The sequence below is a fragment of the Xenia sp. Carnegie-2017 genome, unplaced genomic scaffold (genome assembly GCF_021976095.1).
Source record: "Xenia sp. Carnegie-2017 unplaced genomic scaffold, XeniaSp_v1 HiC_scaffold_13, whole genome shotgun sequence".
Lineage (NCBI taxonomy): Eukaryota > Metazoa > Cnidaria > Anthozoa > Malacalcyonacea > Xeniidae > Xenia > Xenia sp. Carnegie-2017.
Genome location: NW_025813436.1, coordinates 8,832,239 through 8,849,571, shown reverse-complemented (window position 1 = coordinate 8,849,571; position 17,333 = coordinate 8,832,239). Strand labels below are relative to the sequence as shown.

The 17,333-nt window shown below is 33.3% G+C and overlaps 3 protein-coding genes and 1 long non-coding RNA gene across 6 annotated transcripts; 2 read left to right on the top strand and 2 right to left on the bottom strand.

Annotated features, from left to right (window-relative positions):
* The first annotated feature begins 6 nt into the window (after window positions 1-6).
* On the top strand, window positions 7-2,811 carry LOC124447406 (hydroxymethylglutaryl-CoA lyase, mitochondrial-like). Its single transcript, XM_046998318.1, has 11 exons — window positions 7-151; window positions 229-348; window positions 429-536; window positions 611-706; window positions 1,034-1,092; window positions 1,172-1,261; window positions 1,329-1,392; window positions 1,484-1,556; window positions 1,658-1,773; window positions 2,118-2,243; window positions 2,467-2,811. The coding sequence occupies exons 1-11, from the start codon at window positions 71-73 to the stop codon at window positions 2,569-2,571; spliced, it is 1,038 nt and encodes a 345-aa protein (XP_046854274.1). The 5' UTR covers window positions 7-70; the 3' UTR covers window positions 2,572-2,811.
* LOC124447456 (ATPase inhibitor B, mitochondrial-like) lies at window positions 2,805-3,979 on the bottom strand. The gene is made up of 4 exons (XM_046998405.1): window positions 3,816-3,979; window positions 3,451-3,476; window positions 3,301-3,364; window positions 2,805-3,112 (listed from the first exon to the last, which is right to left on the bottom strand). The coding sequence occupies exons 1-4, from the start codon at window positions 3,921-3,923 to the stop codon at window positions 2,936-2,938; spliced, it is 375 nt and encodes a 124-aa protein (XP_046854361.1). The 5' UTR covers window positions 3,924-3,979; the 3' UTR covers window positions 2,805-2,935.
* Window positions 3,980-4,034: 55 nt separating this feature from the next.
* LOC124447388 (oxysterol-binding protein-related protein 1-like) lies at window positions 4,035-16,625 on the top strand. The gene is made up of 29 exons (XM_046998293.1): window positions 4,035-4,291; window positions 4,983-5,037; window positions 5,369-5,529; window positions 5,744-5,941; window positions 6,218-6,294; window positions 6,524-6,591; window positions 7,146-7,213; window positions 7,281-7,325; window positions 7,462-7,580; window positions 7,843-7,906; window positions 8,007-8,105; window positions 8,317-8,445; window positions 9,478-9,571; window positions 9,637-9,743; window positions 9,812-9,928; window positions 10,091-10,380; window positions 10,568-10,643; window positions 10,740-10,764; window positions 10,834-10,943; window positions 11,073-11,170; window positions 11,268-11,301; window positions 11,504-11,646; window positions 11,748-11,826; window positions 11,973-12,091; window positions 12,486-12,717; window positions 13,018-13,080; window positions 13,252-13,312; window positions 13,693-13,783; window positions 16,098-16,625. The coding sequence occupies exons 1-29, from the start codon at window positions 4,217-4,219 to the stop codon at window positions 16,198-16,200; spliced, it is 3,000 nt and encodes a 999-aa protein (XP_046854249.1). The 5' UTR covers window positions 4,035-4,216; the 3' UTR covers window positions 16,201-16,625.
* On the bottom strand, window positions 6,870-8,635 carry LOC124447395. Of its 3 annotated transcripts, none has more exons than XR_006948720.1 (3): window positions 8,417-8,635; window positions 7,815-7,918; window positions 6,870-7,174 (listed from the first exon to the last, which is right to left on the bottom strand). It is a non-coding gene; the product is annotated as an uncharacterized LOC124447395 (long non-coding RNA). The 3 variants fall into 3 exon arrangements; XR_006948721.1 differs by having other exon boundaries at window positions 7,832-7,918; XR_006948719.1 differs by lacking the exon at window positions 7,815-7,918.
* Window positions 16,626-17,333: the final 708 nt, after the last annotated feature.

Here is a 17,333-nt window from a genome sequence, read left to right as displayed (position 1 = left end):
TTAGTACAAATGTTGCAATTGTTTTATTCCAAAATGATCAACTTGTGGAATACTAAATTATGTTGTAGAAATGGCGAGTAGTTTTAATGTGAATGGATTTAGAACGTTATGTACGTCTTTTTTGCGACAACACGGAGTTAAAAATTTCAAGGTATCTATCTTGAATTAGTTGAAATTATATTTATGCATTTGTCTTTTTTGGTGGACTGAAGGATATCATTTTCGTAGATGATTTTATCAAAAGTAAACACAAGTTGGTCAAGAAGATCTTTATCTACTTTGGATTTATACCCACGGTATGTAAATATAGTAGAGGTTGGTGCAAGAGATGGACTTCAAAATGAGCAGGTACAATGAAATTTGTTTTCACATGCATATACTGATATACATCATTGTCTTCATTCATCATAAGTATGTCAAAATCGTAGATGTTTGTTCCCACTGAAGCAAAAATCCAATTCATCAACATGCTTTCAAAAACTGGACTTCCAGTTATTGAAGTGACAAGCTTTGTTTCTCCCAAATGGATTCCTCAGGTTTATTTTTGTTGTTTTTTTTTATGTTGCCAGGAGATCAGTGTAGTTCAGTATGTTTTCACTTTAATTTTTAGATGAAGGATCAAAATGAAGTTTTTCTAGGGATACAAAAGGATCCACAGATATCCTATCCTGTTCTTGTACCAAATATTCAAGGCTTTCATGCCGCAGTTAGTTTAACATACAGCCAAATTAATATGAATTAATCTAAATTAAATATATTGTAGTTAGTGTTAGAGTTTTAGTTTAAAGTTTCAATTCCTGAAATTATATGAGCTAGGACTTGTGCAATTGTACTTGGTTTTCTTAAAAATAATCTCCATTACCTTGTTCTTTGGTCAGCATGCTATAACCATAGTGATGTTATCACTTTAGTAGTTACATTATCTGTGAGAATGGTATCTTATTACCTGCCACTATAACACCAACTCATGTTTTTTGACTGAGTTTCAAAACTCTTTGCACAGATATTTATTCTACTAAGCTGTATTTTGTAGTTAAAAGCTGGTGCAGAGGTTGTAGCAATTTTTGGTGCTGCCTCAGAAACATTTTGTCGGTACAGGAAAACATCTGCTTTTAGTACCGATAAATTAAGCAGCAGAAACAAAATACAATTGTATCTTATGGGTTTTTAGAAAAAACATCAATTGCTCTATTAGTGAAAGCTTGAAACGTTTTGAAGTGGTATGTGAGGCTGCCTCAAAAAACATGGTCAGAGTAAGAGGGTAAGATGCTTATGAAAAAATATTTGCATTCATTGTTTGTTTTTTCATGCTCTCCATTGGTGAACAGGTATTTGTCGTGTGTTGTTGGCTGCCCTTATGAAGGAGATATCAAACCAGAAATGGTTGCAAAGGTAATAACAATGCAAACTAACACCACAATTTGGCTCTAGCTATTTAAAAGTTGAGACAAACATTTTAATTCATTTAAGTTTCTACTTATAGATAACCAAGTCACTTTTGGATATGGGCTGCTATGAGGTATCTCTTGCAGATACTATTGGGGTTGGTACTCCTGGTAAGTATGGGATACTCGATCATTATGGTGTGTATTTGATGTCAGTGTTTTAAAGGTGGGATCAATTCTGATGTTGCTGCATTTAATTTTTAATTGCTTAGGTTCATTTGAAAATATGTTAAGGGAAGTGACTAAAACAGTCCCAGCAAGTCGATTGGCATTACATTGTCATGATACCTATGGTCAGGCATTGTCCAACATTCGTACTGGGCTTGAGGTAATAAATATACTTAGTGATAATAGTATTGTTAGTATTTGTATGTATATTTGATTATATTTAGCTATTTTGCTACCAACGACTGATAATTAACGTTCTATTAGGTAAAGGAGATAAACTTTTGTGGAAACCTTTGAATCTGGGCATAAAACATATATTATTAATTAATAAATCTTTACAGAAAGGAGGATATATAATGTCATCCATTGTATGATGATATTTAATTATGACCACGTAAGAAGTATGCACATGTTTTTCTTGCAGCTTTTTTACTTGTCAAAGCTCGTGTAGTTAATGGAATTTTTAACATAAGAATCCAAGTTCATATTAATTTTTACGCATAGTTTGGTATAGCAACCATAGACTCTTCAACAAGTGGCCTTGGAGGTTGTCCATATGCAAAGGGTGCTTCTGGAAATGTTGCAACAGAAGATGTTGTCTACATGTTGCATGGCATGGGAATTAAGACGGTAAAAAAAAATAAGATTAATTTTGTCTGTGAAAGGACCTCAAAGTTGAACTTGCCCTTTTTATTTGTACGGCCATTGAGTCATCTTTGATAAAAATATTGTTAAAATTTTTTTATAACTTAAGCCAATTGCTTTAAGTTTTTGACAAATCTGCAGTATTTATTTGTCTCACCTAAGCTATCTTTATTCTGTAAAAAATCATTTGGTACTTTGTCTTTTACAGGGAGTCAATTTAAATAAGCTACTAGAAGCAAGCAATTACATATCTTCAATTCTTAAAAAAGTTCCGTCATCAAAAGTTGCAATAGCTCTCAATTCAAAAATGTGATGTTTGTTGTTTCAGAAACTTGACTCACCTTTACATATGTAAACTGCATAAAAATTTTACTAGAACAATAACTTTCTTCAATGGTAAATAGCCCTTTTTCCAATTGAAAAATCAGTTAATTTGCTCCATGATTGTGTGAATACATAAAAAATATGAAATATGTTGTTGTATACAATGAGTAAACTAAATCATTATGGAAAAATAAATGATAAACTCAAACTTTAGTCAACAAATGAAAAATAGTTGTAATATTTTTAATTTAATCATCACACACCAGGTATGGTGAACAGGCAGAAACCAAAATACATCAAAAACTGTCAAATTATCCAATAATAGTTTCAATACTTATAGAAAAATCTTTTTTTCATTCTTGTTTCTTGCCTTCTTCAATGGTTTGAATGATTCTACTTTTCATCTTTTCAGCTCTCTGAATGGCTTCTTCATGTTTTCTAATGCTTTCTTTGTGCATCGCAATTTCTTCATCATGATGTTCAACAGACTCTTGGTGCTGTTTGCGTAATGCCTCTAACTGTTCTTGTTGCTAGGATTGAACATGTGATCGTTTATTTAAACAATGAACAAGTCGTCTTTTGATACTATTGAATACAAACATCAATACATTTAATGGACAGCTTTTGAAAATTTTTCCAACATGATAAGGATCAAGCTTTAATTAATAACTAAATATTTGTTCATACATATGTATATATTCAAATAAGATACACAAACCAGTTTACGAAAGTATTCTTCTTCACGAGCAGCTTCCATTTTACCAAAGGCACCTCCAGCTGTCCTAAATTTACAATGTACATATGAGATAATTAACATAAGTATTTGGTTATCATAGTTAAAAAAAACCAATAAAGTTTTAAAACCAACCTGACAGAACCACCTCCGCCACCTCCCTAAAGAAAAATTAGCAAAGTGCTGTTATTGTGCAGCAGGTTTAAGCTACATGCTTGAGGTTTAATGAAAATTTAAAACAATTTCGTTTCAAGAAAAGAAATTACTGTCAATTGAAAGGTAATCACGTACTTTTGTATGTATTTATTACATATTTAACCAATATATTTTACACAAAATTGTTAGTTTTGATAGTCAAATAAGTTTTTCCATCGAAAGAACGTAATAAGCACGCATTTACGCATTTGCAATGACTTTAACTAGGAAAGAACTCTCAAGCAAATCAATTTGATATTATAATGAAGTTTTGGTAAGCATAGAGTTTGTTCGTCCAACCTAACCTTTCCTTCACCACTGCCGTACTCACTGCTCATCATCTTTCGCAGTGGACGAAGAAAGTCCAAAGAATTCTTAAGAAAATACGTTCTTCTAGAAGCAACGTACGCCATTTTAGAAATATAATATTAAAAAATAACAGCAAGTTGTGAAATTGATGTCCCCCTTAATATATATGAAATTCATAAAATTGTAACCTTGTTTAGCATCAAACCCCGGGGGGGAGAGCATGTACTTATGTGCATTGCCGAATACGGGTCTTCAATGGACCGAGTCTTGAATTTGATAAGTACATCTTTGCATGGAATTTGTCGAGTTTTAATATATGTTATGAACACTTAAAAGAACGGTGTTTGAGATTATTAAATGAATAATATTAATCCAGATGAATTTTTGATAATCAAAGATGGCAGAGAAACGGGACGAAAGTGGTGAGAAGCTCATTACATCGGCGCGAAAGGGTGACCTTGAAGCAATCTTGGTAGGTGGCTTTGATTTTGTTTTCGTACAAGAAATATGAGATGTTTAGGCGCAGAATGCGTACAAATTTTTATAATTTGTAAATTTACCTTTCTTTTGTATTAATTAATGTACGAAGAATCTTTGTTAAAATGAACAATTTGTCATCGCTATTTTCGTAATTGTTGAATCTTTGAATAAAAAAGTAAGACAACAACAATTTAGAAAATAAATATTTATTTCAACCGCTGAGATACGTCTGCCACTGGTTTTTCAAAAACGGTAAAGATTTTAATATCATAATAGTGCGTTAATGCTTGTGAAGCGTTTAACGGTTATAAGACTTCAATTATATTGTTATGTAAAGACTATTATTTTCTAGTGTTTCCTACATGGAGAACATGTATTTTAATGATTACAGTGAAAAAGTCAAATAGTTTACGTCGTTTTCCAAGCATTATTAATATTTGAATGTTGAGAAAGATTTAAGCAACGCTAAAACATCTTTACTGACTTTTTGAACTGAACATAAGCTTCGTCAACATTCGTTATTTATTAAAGGAAATGGCTATGTATTCGTTATTTATAATATGTTGGCTTGCAGTTTGAAGCAGTGATTTTGAGATATATTATTGATTTGTAGATATATTCTTATTACAGCAAAAACTATGTTGTAGTTTGTCAAACAAAGTACATTTTATTTATCATACTAGGGTGTAATCAGAAACGAAGATGCACCAGCTAGCAGACAAATTTGTAACTACAAAGGTAAATATGCTTCTGTGGCCAACATTTTTACTAAAAATGCATATTGCTATAGAAAAAATTTTCTATGCAATAATGGTATGTTAGTTTGCTTGCATTTTAAAAAGCTATAGATATCTGGACATTGTAAATGAACATATAATTTCTACTTATGCGTCTTTGTACATAACATCAATGTTGAGATGGAAAGGGCAATTTTTGTTCTTTGAGCCATTCACATAGCCTGTGGTTCCTACTTATTCTCATCAGTCGTACGTCTATAATGATGTTACATTCACTTGTCTTGTGCTTTTATAAGAATTTTCATTAAAAATGAACATTTTATTTTTTTCAGGAAAGACAAAAACTTTTTTTGGGTGGACAGCGTTACATGTAGCTGTTCATCATGAATACTTGGAAATTGTCAAAGTATTAATTGATGCTGGCTCAGATGTTGATCTGAAAACAGATGATGGGGAGACAGCTTTGCATATTGCAGCATTGCTTGGAAACAAGGTAAATGTAGCATGGTACACATAGGGCTAGAAGAAAGTTGCTGATTCATCACATAGGGCTAGGAGAAAGTTGCTGATTCATCATGTAGGGCTAGGAGAAAGTTGCTGATTCATCACATAGGGCAAGGAGGAAGTTGGTGATTCATACATACATTGTCGCACATATTTCCAGAAATTGAACAGAATACCTCAGTTTTCTTTTTATAAAATTGTAGGACATTGTTAAGATTCTTCTTCAAACTGGAGCAAATCCATTGCTTTTGAATAATGAAGAAAATACAGCATCAAGTGTGACTAAAGATGAGGAAGTTCTATCACTATTGCTAGAAGGTGAAAATGAAAAAGAATCCATGATAAAAAACCTCCTGTTTTCTGCAGCACGAGAAGGAAATGTCAAGGAACTCAAGAATTTGGTTTGTAAACAAGCATTGTATATTATTGAATTTTTTAATCACCATAGGAATCAATCAACCAACAAACCAACCAAATATGATCCAAGTCTAACCCTATATGCACATATGGTAGGCTGGAATTACACCACTTAAGTCACAATCTAAATATTTGCATGAAGATTCAGGGATTTTTTTAGTCTGTCAAATTACTATGCAATACGAATTATTTGTTTGTATATTCCATTGTTTATTTTGTCTGTTTATTCCGACTATTTTTCACTGGTTGAATTAAAACAGGTGTCTGGAGATGTCATTCTTGACATCAACTGCGTGGATGACCAAGGAAACACTGCTTTACATTTGGCTGCATATGGGTAGGAAATCTTTATCGTGATGTGACTTGGAATTTAATTGGGTGACCATTTTTTCATACCTTCAAATTTGCTCAACTGAAAAGGACTTAGGCACAACTGAATATATATGTTAACACCACCCCCACCCCACAACAACCCCCACCCCACAACAACCCCCACCCCACAACAACCCCACCCCACCCCACACACACTGAGTTATTTACTAATATATATTATTTATCATTTTCAGAGGACATAAAGAAGTTACTGTATTGTTGTTACAAAATGGTGCCAACCCGTCTATGAAAAATCACAGTGGTAATATACCTTGAAATGTTTTTATGTTGAATTTTTAGCTTCCAAGTGTTGTCTTAATAATGTGGCACTACATAGAAACATGGGCGATATTTTGGGGATCTAGAGTTGTATAGAAAACAATGATTAATCTTTGGGCATATGGTGTGGTAAAGCAAACAATGGTGGATCTTTGGGGACTAGAGAAATCAATGACATTATAATAGCTTGATTGTGCATGGTGTCCTCACAGGAATTGGAACTAGCAATGATTTCCCTTCCATAAATGTTACAATGTTGAGTATGACTATCAAGTTGCTATACAACTTAAAATTAAACTTTATTTAATCAAACATACCAAATTATGCTCAATTTACAATAAGAACCGATTGGTTCCACGTACAACATTCAACTAATTACAATTTGTTTTTAACTCTAACCAAAACAACAACATCCTTTCAAATTTCACTTCCTGTTTCTTTATTCTGTCCAAAGCGGTAAATCGTATGGTAGCCACATTGAGTATGTTCCATACATGTTAAGTAATGTAGATTTCATGCAATCTTTACTTCGTGTAGGTCAGACAGCATTTCATGTTGCAGATGATCTTAAAATGAAGAAACTATTAGATGTACAACCTTCCCAGGTGATAATATTTATGATTTGTCTTGATACTTGTCATCATTATTTACACTGAATCAACTCTATCATAGATCTGTCTGAATAGCTCCATTCGTAAAGCAGCAAAATCTATGAAGGTTAGTGTCTTCAAATCATAATAATCAAAAAGTAAACATCACTTGATTCCCTTGTAAATGTTATGTGTGAATTGTACTTTATGACTGAAATCATAGAAGACATTTTGCATAAAATTTATTGCTTGATTATATTAAGGCTTGGCATAGATTTGCTCCAAAATTTGAAGGCTATCTTTTAAAGAAATCACGTTTTTTTGGCTGGAAAAAATTCTGGGTTGTTCTTGATCATGGTAAAATCTCATGGTTTGCCAAAAGGTGTGTTTTGTTTTTAAACGTTGTCCACGAAATCATATGCAATGTAGAGACGGACAGATTAAGGAGTCAGTAGTATTACATTTCAGCAGTAGGTGCTTTAGGAGTACGTATTACCATAGTTGATTATTTGACCATTATGGTATGGTGAATCTTTCATGTTACATTACTAAAGTGAATCAGTGGGAGCTTTTTCAGCGCATAATTTTCTAACATTGTATTTGGGTCGTATCATACAATGATAATATTTTTACTCTTGATGCAGGGCAGATTCTGTAAGTGGTGTAAATCGTCAAGGCTTGAGGAATCTTGAGAATTCTGTCTTTGCAGTAAGTTCAGTTCTATAAATCAATTATTAAATGTATACTATATGATGCATTGTATAGCTGAATGTTTTTCTTTGAATGTGCATATTTCAACCATCTTTAGGTTTCAAAGAACGATGAATACAAAATTAAAATGCAATTTTCTGACAACTCAATTTTAATTTGGAGCGTGAAGATTAATAGAAATATTATTTCTAGACAGGTACAAATTTTCCTTAGCTTTATTATAGTGCTATTTTTTTTGTTATTTTAGACAAAAAATGACGCGTTTGATTGCTGATAACATCATAGTTTGATTTTAAAGATATAGTTGTAGAGATCAAATTAAAATGAATAAAAAATGTACAGCTGAGATGATATCCTTTTCTTGTCATGTGTGAGTTTTCTCAATTTTTTATTTTTCTTAATTTCAGTCTTGGCTTAATGCCCTTCATGAACATCAGAGCTATAGCACATATTTTACAAACCATCATTCAGTCCAGCTTAGCGATGGCTCAAATGACAATATTTTACCTGTTGAAACGATGGAGAATGCTTTAAAGGTAACTGATGCCTTTTCCGATATTCGAGTGTTTGTTTATATTTCGTGAGTTATTTGTTCGTATGTTTAGCCAATGTTAACTGCAATATTTTTATTTGTACAGCGATTACTGTGAGAATACATGTCTGACTACATGACTAAATTAGGTTTTTGGGGTCGTGTACGATATTTTCGATGCTTAAACGTTAAAGTCTGTGACCCCGGCTAAGAATACTCACCGGTAAAAACATCCCTTGTCAAAACTTCCGGGTACAAAATCAAGATCTAGAAAACTTTCCCCGAATTTCGAAATTTAAATCATAATAACGACATCATCAAGAAACTGTGTTTAGATGATGTCGTCTCTCTTAAATCAACATGAAACGCGTTTCCAAAAAAAACACTGCACATTTTCTTTGAAGGTTATTAAACAAAGGTTAGTTAATTAGAAAATACAATTTTTGACAAAATCATTGAGTAAATGCTTCGAAAAAACTGCTTAAACTAATGAACTTAAATAATATACTCTCGAATGAAAATGAAAGAATCACAGCTACACAATCGCAGGATTTGAGGCATCTACATCAATTTGCCACTGACCAAAGTAGTTACTCCTGACCAAGGTAGTTACTCCTGACCAAGCTAGTTACTCCTGACCAAGCTAGTTACTCCTGACCAAGCTAGTTACTCCTGACCAAGCTAGTTACTCCTGACCAAGCTAGTTACTCCTGACCAAGCTAGTTACTCCTGACCAAGCTAGTTACTCCTGACCAAGCTAGTTACTCCTGACCAAGCTAGTTTCTCCTGACCAAGCTAGTTACTCCTGACCAAGGTAGTTACTCCTGACCAAGCTAGTTACTCCTGATTCAATTTACGATTGAAAAGACAGTGTAGATAATGTCAATGGTTTAGATACTGTTCTTGCATCTCTCTACTACTTGTTTAACTCTCACCAGTATGTTTGAGAGTTTGTTTCAAGTAATACGTTGGTGATGTTGCATATAAATGTAAGATTATTGATCTTGGTACTTATATTTTTGTGTTTTCACCTTAGGGTGCACAGGCACATCAAAATATTTTGAAGAAACAAGTATCAATGGTGGAAGAATTACTGAATGGTCTTAGTGAAGATTTGAAACGATCAAAAAGTTAGTTGAACGAGTCATTTTTTCTACTTGATGAAGTTTGTCAATTTTATCTTCTGTACTTTCAGCTACATTTTTGAGCATTAAAGGCAAACTAACGCAAGTGTTAACATCAGCTAAAGAGATGTATAGCTCATTGAATCATTGTCTGAGTCTCGTTACTCAACAAGAAGAGGTTAATTACATTTGTAATTCATATCTGGTGACTTCTCTTGAATTAGTTCTTGTTGTTTTTGTATCAAGGCTAGGAGATTGCAGCTTGGTGACGAAGCAGAGCGACGTCGTGTGTTGGAGGATGCGCTTCACGTGTTAACCGCTGAACATCATGGATTATCGTCGTCATTAGCTCATGTACCTGAGGTATATCATTTTATATTGTTGTCGGCTGTTTTCGTTGTTGATAACAGTTAATATATTAACAAGCCCATTGGACCCTTGAAAATTGTCCCTGAATTAATATTTCATTAGTTATATTTTAAAACTGATGACTAAGTTTATCCACTTTAAAACTCCTCCATATAGCTCCACAAAGCTACTCAGAGAACAATTTCTGTTCAGTCATCAGGTAAAATGTCTAATTGGGAAACTAGTGAAGCTGAAGAGTATTACTCTCCTCAAGAAGAACTCGACTTTCTTTCATCGAGTGATCAAGAAGAAAATGATAGATATGATGTACAGAAACCTATTGTAAATGGTGTACGTCACCAGGCTGATGACGTAGTAGAGAGAAAGAAATTTAACCATTCTCTCTCAATTGAAAATGGCAGTTTTAACGTGGAAGACTTGAATCAAATATCTGATGGCAAGCATCGGTAGGTTATCCTAGCAATATCGTTGCATTTTTACTCCAGCTTGTGATCTCAAGTGGATTACACTAAAATGACGGAATATTTTGATAAACATAAAAGTGATCAACATAAGAAACACAAAAGTAAAAATTAAACTGCGAGACTTTCCCCAGTAGCAGGCTTTTTGTAACTTATTTATCTTTTTCTCTAGTACCAGTCTTCCTGCACCCATGTTATCGGTGCGCGACTACAGTTTTTGGGCTGTTTTGAAACATTGCATTGGCAAGGTAATAAAAACTGTAGTAATGTGGAAGACCTCCGTTGAAGAAGCTATGTATTATTGTATATATTTGCAATTTTGATTGTCTTTTTTACGTCTCTAGGATCTTTCCAGAATAGCCATGCCAGGTATGATGACGTGCGATTAACTCTATTTAACATTCAGTCCTATATTTATCAGTTCTTGGAATTATTTAGTGATATTCAATGAACCAGTTACATTTCTTCAACGTATTTGTGAGTACATGGAGTATGGACACATTTTACAGATTGCACAAACAAAGAAAGATCCTGTTGAAAGGATGCAGGTCTCATTTGAATTTTTTGTTCATTACTGTATATAATGTTTGACCTGTCGTTTACTGGAGATGTGAGAAAGTGAACGGCGTTTTCAAAGTCTTCAACTGTCTTTAATCCAATTTCTTTTGCAAGTTTAGTATGTTGCCGCTTTTGCTGTTTCGTCTACTGCATCTACACTAAATCGTGTTGGCAAGCCATTTAATCCGTTGCTTGGAGAAACTTATGAACTTATAAGGTGTGTTAAACTTACATGGAAATGTTTGTTTTATAATGCTGAAGAAATATGTTGTCGTTTCAAAATTGTAGAGTTGTGCACTTCTTTTTCGTCCTAGGGAAGATCTTGGCTACAGGATAATTACAGAACAGGTACAGCATTTGTATCTTAAGTATAGCCTTGTCTATATATTGTGTTCAAATTTCGTAACAAACTTCATATCACCAACATGACGCAGATTGAATGCATAATTACGTCCTATAGATCAAGTTTTGTAAATTTTAATTGATTTCTCAGTGAGACTGAAGTTATTGAGTTTCAAGGTGCATTTATTGACTAAAGCATCTGGTTTAGGTGAGCCATCATCCACCAATCAGTGCGTTGCATTGCGAAGGCAAAGGATTCATATTTCATTGCTCCGTACAACCGAAGTTGAAATTCTGGGGTAAAGGTGTCGAGGTTGTTCCAAAAGGAATTGTCACTTTAGAGTTTACTGAGTAAGTTTTTGGATAACATTTTACATATTTGATGCTAAAAACATTATTTGAAACCTATTTCAATACAACTATTTGAAATGAAAACAACTTGTTTCATCTAGCTTGAAAGAATCGTATACTTGGTGTAACATCAACTTATGTGTTCATAATGTTATCATAGGGCAAATATGGGTGGAACAGGTGAGTAATGGATAAATTAACTGGAAATTTGTATCAGTTTTCTGGCAATTTATTTTATCTTAATAAAAAGTTGAATCATCATAGGAAAATTCTTATATTTACTGTACATTGTTTATGTTACTTATATAATTATTGTCAATATTTAGTATGGTCAAATTGAGGTTGTCAACCATACGCACGGTGTGAAATGTGTTTTGAACTTCAAACCTTGTGGTTGGTTTGGTCGAGATGCGAATAAAGTTGAAGGAACGATACTAAATACGAGGTTGGGTCACATAAACTTATTTTTAGTCATTTCAATACTTGCATTGTCACAGTTTTTCATATTCGTAGTTAAGGTACCGAATCCAACCATTCAAAATCTCATTGGAATATTATTTCATTATTTATAATCAGCACTTGGATTATTATGAAAATCCTGTAAGGATTCTATCTAATCTAGTGTTGATTTGGAGAAAATTTTTTAACTTGTATTTTAGTAGAGGACTTTATCAGTTTCATGTTCCTTCAAATCAAAGTTGAAATAATCTGTTTGTCTGATTTGATTTAACAGAAGTAGATCATTAGCTTTTGATTGTTTAGGATTCATACAAGTTATATAGTACTACACATGATCATTGCTCAATTTCTTCGAGCTTATTTTCTGTTTGATAATCTAGAGGCAAGAAAGAGTATATAATGAAAGGCGATTGGACGGATCAGCTTTATTGCTATCCTGCTAAAATGAAATCTAAAACAATACCCAACGACGCATCGTTCGGTTCAATGACCGGAAGTGCTTTAATTCCCCCAAGCGTCGCCAGTACAAGTACTGATAGTTTAAATGAAGATAGTGATGATTATGGAGTACTGCTATGGAAAGTCAACCCCCGTCCACCAAACTCGGAAGAGGTAAATACTTGACACTATCTACGACCTTCAGGGGAGACAGCATAAAATTACGTATTTTTCTTAGAATTTGTTAATAGTTTATAGAACATCCAGCAACATACTTTCACTCAGTACATGAATACGTCATTTCATGCTATGATTTAATGAAAAATATTACCAGCTGCTAACCATAATAACTGTGATGTTCACCATTACGTTCTGACTGGTTATACAAGACAGTACAGTGTTTGATCTTTTTCATATTTTTTTGATGAAGTTTTTATTTAGTGTTTTCACCTTAAACACAAATTTGTGTTTTAGATGTATCATTTTACGTCCTTTGCGATGCAGTTAAACGAGCTTCAGAAAAATCAAGTTGACAAGGTAATTTTTCACATTCTTGTTTTATAGTTCAAAGGAACAAAATTTCAAAATTTCTATTTTCATTTGGTACTCTCGATTGCTTGTAAAGCTTTTGGTCACTTTACTATTTTTGTCCTTAAATCTTAGTCTTCCTGTTACATTGTTTTAAATCTTTCATTCAATGTACCTCAGCTTCCCCCGACTGATTCTCGTCTCAGGCCTGATGTCCGCGCTTTAGAAACGGCAGATATAGGTAAGTAAAGCTTAAATACATGAATGCTATTCATCTGTTGTGAATATGAGTTAAGAGACCCAGAGGGACTGATGTTGAGTACTGTCCCACTCTTCCTCACCATCCCATTTCGTTCGTCCAATGAATATAAAGTGGCTTCATAGGCTAAAGATTTATAATTAAATCTCCTTTAAAGTCATGTTCATCGTATCAAATAACCTTTATCCCCTTAAAAGTTTGTTTTTATTGAATATTTCCCCGTGCGTGCGTGCAACCTCCAGTACATAATCAATGCCGTAGGTGCTCATAGATTAGACATGGCATGTTTATTTCATAAATTTCAAATCGGACTTAGCTTAGAGAAATTTAAATCATTGATTACACTTTGTACGGTTTTACAGATTATGCAGCTGATGAAAAGCGTAGGTTGGAAGATAAGCAACGAGCAGCCGGGAAAGAACGATCTAAAAGAAAGGAAGAATATTTCCCAATGTAAACTTATCTAAATGGACTGCTTTTTTAGAAATATTAACTAAAATAACGTGTGTCAGTGTAGGTAGTGATGAATGAACAACAGAGAATGAGAACAGTCTTTACACTACCTAAAATATAAACTAAGATAACGTGTGTCAGTGTAGGTAGTGATGAATGAACAACAGAGAATGGGAACAGTCTTTGCACTATCTAAAATGTAAACTAAGATAACGTGAGTCAGTGTAGATAATGATGAATGAACAACAGAGAATGAGAACAGTCTTTACACTAACTAAAATATAAACTAAGATAACGTGTGTCAGTGTAGGTAGTGATGAATGGACAACAGAGAATGAGAACAGTCTTTACACTATCTAAAATATAAACTAAGATAACGTGTGTCAGTGTAGGTAGTGATGAATGAACAACAGAAAATGAGAACAGTCTTTACACTATCTAAAATATAAACTAAGATAACGTATGTCAGTGTAGGTAGTGATGAATGAACAACAGAGAATGAGAACAGTCTTTACGCTACCTAAAATATAAACTAAGATAACGTGTGTCAGTGTAGGTAGTGATGAATGGACAACAGAGAATGAGAACAGTCTTTACACTATCTAAAATATAAACTATGATAACGTGTGTCAGTGTAGGTAGTGATGAATGAACAGCAGAGAATGAGAACAGTCTTTACACTATCTAAAATATAAACTAAGATAACGTGTGTCAGTGTAGGTAGTGATGAATGAACAGCAGAGAATGAGAACAGTCTTTACACTATCTAAAATATAAACTAAGATAACGTGTGTCAATGTAGGTAGTGATGAATGAACAACATAGAATGAGAACAGTTTTTACATTGTCTAAAATATAAACTAAGATGACGTGTGTCAGTGTAGGTAGTGATGACTGAACAACATAGAATGAGAACAGTTTTTACATTGTCTAAAATATAAACTAAGATGACGTGTGTCAGTGTAGGTAGGGATGAATGAACAACAGAGAATGAGAACAGTCTTTACACTATCTAAAATATAAACTAAGATAACGTGTGTCAGTGTAGGTAGTGATGAATGAACAACAGAGAATGAGAACAGTCTTTACACTGTCTAAAATATAAACTAAGATGACGTGTGTAGGTGTAGGTAGTGATGAATGAACAACAGAGAATGAGAACAGTCTTTAAACTATCTAAAATATAAACTAGAATGACGTGTGTAGGTGTAGGTAGTGATGAATGAACAACAGAGAAGGAGAACAGTTTTTACATTGTCTAAAATATAAACTAAGATAACGTGTGTCAGTGTAGGTAGTGATGAATGAACAGCAGAGAATGAGAACAGTCTTTACACTATCTAAAATATAAACTATGATAACATGTGTCAATGTAGGTAGGGATGAATGAACAACAGAGAATGAGAACAGTCTTTACACTATCTAAAATATAAACTAAGATGACGTGTGTAGGTGTAGGTAGTGAAGAATGAACAACAGAGAATGAGAACAGTCTTTACACTGTCTAAAACATAAACTAAGATGACGTGTGTAGGTGTAGGTAGTGATGAATGAACAACATAGAATGAGAACAGTTTTACATTGTCTAAAATATAAACTAAGATGACGTGTGTCAGTGTAGGTAGTGATGAATGAACAACATAGAATGAGAACAGTTTTTACATTGTCTAAAATATAAACTAAGATGACGTGTGTCAGTGTAGGTAGGGATGAATGAACAACAGAGAATGAGAACAGTCTTTACACTACCTAAAATATAAACTAAGATAACGTGTGTCAGTGTAGGTAGTGATGAATGAACAACAGAGAACGAGAACAGTCTTTACACTATCTAAAATATAAACTAAGATAACGTGTGTCAGTGTAGGTAGTGATGAATGAACAACAGAGAATGAGAACAGTCTTTACACTGTCTAAAATATAAACTAAGATGACGTGTGTAGGTGTAGGTAGTGATGAATGAACAACAGAGAATGAGAACAGTCTTTAAACTATCTAAAATATAAACTAGAATGACGTGTGTAGGTGTAGGTAGTGATGAATGAACAACAGAGAATGAGAACAGTTTTTACATTGTCTAAAATATAAACTAAGATAACGTGTGTCAGTGTAGGTAGTGATGAATGAACAACAGAGAATGAGAACAGATTTTACATTGTCTAAAATATAAACTAAGATGACGTGTTTAGGTGTAGGTAATGATGAATGAACAACAGATAAAAAGAATAGTTTTTACACCAACTGAAATATAAAGGAACATGACGTATTTTAATGTAGGTAGTGATGAATAACAGTTTTCAATCTTATCATTAAGGTGGTTCAAAGAAGCTCCTAATCCTAACAATAATCAAATGGATTGGCTGTTTACAGAGAAGTACTGGGAACGAGACTTTAGCAATTGTCCGGATATTTTCTGATGTTTACACAATTCATTTGCATGCTACCAAAGAAGTATTTCTCTATTTTTTCTATACCAGAATAAATGTACGTAGAATAGATTTATGGACTCATGGAACTAGGAACAATTTAAATGAATTTGTTTCAAGTCGTTTTACGAGGAGTTTTTTGCAGTCTCCTAGTAAAACTACGAAGTCAAGACAAACATGACGAGGGATCATATATTTAAACTACAACTACGTGAAATATTTATCCCAGGCGAATAACCAAAAGCGTGGACAAAAAAGCTAGTTGGAGATCTTATCTTTGAACTTTACGAGATTTTCTACGATACTCTCTGATGAATAAGGCAAGAGTAAAAGTTAAATAATAACAACTTTTAAAAGATAAACGAGAATTTTAAGATATGAAAGAAAATTGAATAAATTGTGTATGAATTCTCTTATGGTCGTTTGCAAGATTCATTTAGTTTTTTGGATACCAAGAATATCCTAAACTCTATTTTGTTGATTCTTAAATGTGATTTTACTTGTGTTTTTGCCTGCAAATTTATGAGAAAATACCAAAGTATGGCCCAAAAGAAAGAAAGATGGATTTTTACGGTAATCGTCAGAATTCATGTGGATTGAGAATTGTGCAATAGTTCAACGTCACATGTTTGTAAATGTAGATCGTCCAGGTTGGTATAGTCTTGAGAAGGACTGTTTTTTGTAAGAATGTTTTATGCAGTGCGGTGTTTGAAATTAAATGAAGATATGATCTTCCCGTTGAGTCACCTGAATTTTTCAGGTTCATGAGACAATTGCTTAAATTGTCCAGCAAAGTGCGAAGATCATATCTTCATTTAAGGACTGTTTTTGTTGTTGTCGACTGACGTTTCGACAACCTTAGCGGTAGTCATCTTCAGAGTCAAATGAGTCAACGTCATGAGCTATTTATTCTATATTGTCTGGATTTATGTGCTTGATAAACAATATTGCGTGGGATAATGTATTAGGCAGGGCGACATCTTCAATAACAATGATGATAGTTAACGTATGTTTCATCCCAATGACAACACGAACATAATACTGATCTCAAACAACGTTAAAATTATAAATTTTGTTAAATAATAATTTCATGCAGTCATAGATTGTGTTTGGACGTCAATTCC